General features: G+C 31.8%; 1 protein-coding gene across 1 annotated transcript; it reads right to left on the bottom strand.

Moving 5' to 3' along the window:
* Window positions 1-745: 745 nt before the first annotated feature.
* Window positions 746-1,899, bottom strand: LOC108974762 (serine/threonine-protein kinase Nek8). The gene is made up of 2 exons (XM_018942794.1): window positions 1,644-1,899; window positions 746-1,573 (listed from the first exon to the last, which is right to left on the bottom strand). The coding sequence occupies exons 1-2, from the start codon at window positions 1,806-1,808 to the stop codon at window positions 881-883; spliced, it is 858 nt and encodes a 285-aa protein (XP_018798339.1). The 5' UTR covers window positions 1,809-1,899; the 3' UTR covers window positions 746-880.
* Window positions 1,900-2,254: the final 355 nt, after the last annotated feature.

Genomic DNA, 2,254 nt, shown 5'->3' with positions numbered 1-2,254 from the left:
ACTTTCAAACTCCATCTCAGGATAGCAGATAATCAACATGGCTTCAGTAAATTGCACAGTGCCATCATAACGTTATAAACTGCTAGATAACTAATAGTCTCAATCAAAACCTTTCTATCTTATTATCCTAATAACCGGTGATGGTTGTTAAGGGACACAATAAACTCCGCTCTAATAAATTTTTACTGAGTAGTTATTTGATATTAAGTCGAAAAACAGCTAATCAACTAGGCTATGGACACAACTTCAGGTAATCCCTCAACGTCAATCACAGTGAAATCATTAACACTTCCAATTCGAATCCTCATTCTGAAGCAGGTTAAAATTCTGCCTATACATAATCGGTCCTGGTGTAAGATATTTATGCGCCATGAAACCAAATCACCTAAAACCCCTTACCCATGATCCGACTACATCGAAACAGCACGTTTCTGGACCTTCCGTTTGCTGACTTGGATGGCAATAAATTTGCGTCATCAAAACATTTACATATCATTTGATATTAACCAATGTGCACCTCAAGTGTCATCTTCTGAGCATAATTTTTCCTACAGCTTTTATAATTGCAATTGTCTAATTTTATCATTCTTATGTTGAATATACATACGATGACGCTGGTGTTGAACTCGCAATTTTTTAGGAGTCTTATATAATATATAACAATATAATCTTATATAATACATAATATAAGAACATCCTTAATTGCAAAAGTATTGCGATATTTTCAAAACATAATGAAAGACAATTTACATCTAATTATTGAACCTAATACATTTAATGAACCACAACCTAACATTGAAAAGTCGTACATCTGATTGATGTTTGGCATGAAACATGATTTTCATTCTCAACCGTAAACATGTTTTAAATATTTTCTAATTTAGGAACTTATATACATATATTTAAAATAATTGTTATAGTAAGAAACAGTAATTTTTGCACTAAATGTGACAATGTTATACAAAGAAACCCGTTTCCTAGGATTATAAATCAACATTTTTTTACAAAGGCAACACCATTCAGTCCCATAATAATTTGACATAGTGCTGATATAACCTTTATAGTGAGAAGTCAGAATTAAACATTTTAAATCATCTACGTTTTTAGCGTGTTGGAATGGATTAAGCCCATAGCACATTTCATACAGTATGCATCCAAGGGACCAAACATCCGATTTAAATTCATATCGTTCTCCCTTCATAATTTCTGGTGCCATATAAAGAAATGTACCAATAAGACCTTTACTTTGTTTATTACAGGAATGTATGGTTGATATACCAAAATCAGCGATCTTAAAATTATTACCATTGTCCACTAGGATATTTTCAGGCTTAAGATCTCTGTGAATTATGTGACGAATATGTAAATATTCAAGTCCCAATAAGATTTCATATATAAACAATTTAAATATTTGTTTTGCAACAGCTGGGCGACGGTTACAATTCGCATTAATTATATTACGTAAGGTTCCTTTTGAGGCAAATTCCATTACTATATTTACAGTTCCCTCGAATACGAATGAGCGGATAAATCTAATAATGCTTGGATGTTTAAGTTGGGAAATGATATAAATCTGTGAAATGAAATCGTTCAATAATTAGCAAGTATTTCATATTACTCATATGCATATTTAATGTCTATACCTCATCCATTAGCATTTTAACTTCTGATTTTGGTTTGCGAATTACAATCCGCTTCACACAAACGTAATTGTGATCAATTGAATTAGACCTACAAAGAAACACCTGCCCAAAAGATCCTTCGCCTAAGATTCCAATAGGACATAAATTTGAATCTCCTATATCCATCGCTATACGTATACGTATATTATAAGATTTAATGAAATTACCATACGCGACCTTTGCAGGATTTGTTACAAAACGATTCAATATTAGGGTTGCCGTGCATTTGGTATTTGAACATTTCTATTAAAAAGGGCACTGATTATCAAATCGACATATGACTGTCAATAACATTTCCGTTGACGTAAGTATCATAAAAACAAACCTCTAGAATTTTTTCTTATTTAATATATAATATAATTTATACAACTACCTTGCGCAAGTAATAAGTGGAACGAGCAAAAACATTATAAGTATATTACTTTTACACCGCAATTTTTCGGGAATCAGTTGCGAATTCAAAACTCATGTTAATATCTTCAGATGTTGGTAAAACTTTGTTTTAAGGAATATGGCGAAAGCATTCAACATTCGTTATTTGACGGAAGAACGGCTAGACCAATTTCATTTAT

This window comes from Bactrocera latifrons, unplaced genomic scaffold (assembly GCF_001853355.1).
Source record: "Bactrocera latifrons isolate USDA-ARS-PBARC rearing strain unplaced genomic scaffold, ASM185335v1 scaffold_1125, whole genome shotgun sequence".
NCBI classification, from domain to species: domain Eukaryota; kingdom Metazoa; phylum Arthropoda; class Insecta; order Diptera; family Tephritidae; genus Bactrocera; species Bactrocera latifrons.
The sequence above is the reverse complement of the archived record's forward strand: the minus strand, read 5'-3'. Positions and strand labels throughout refer to the sequence as shown.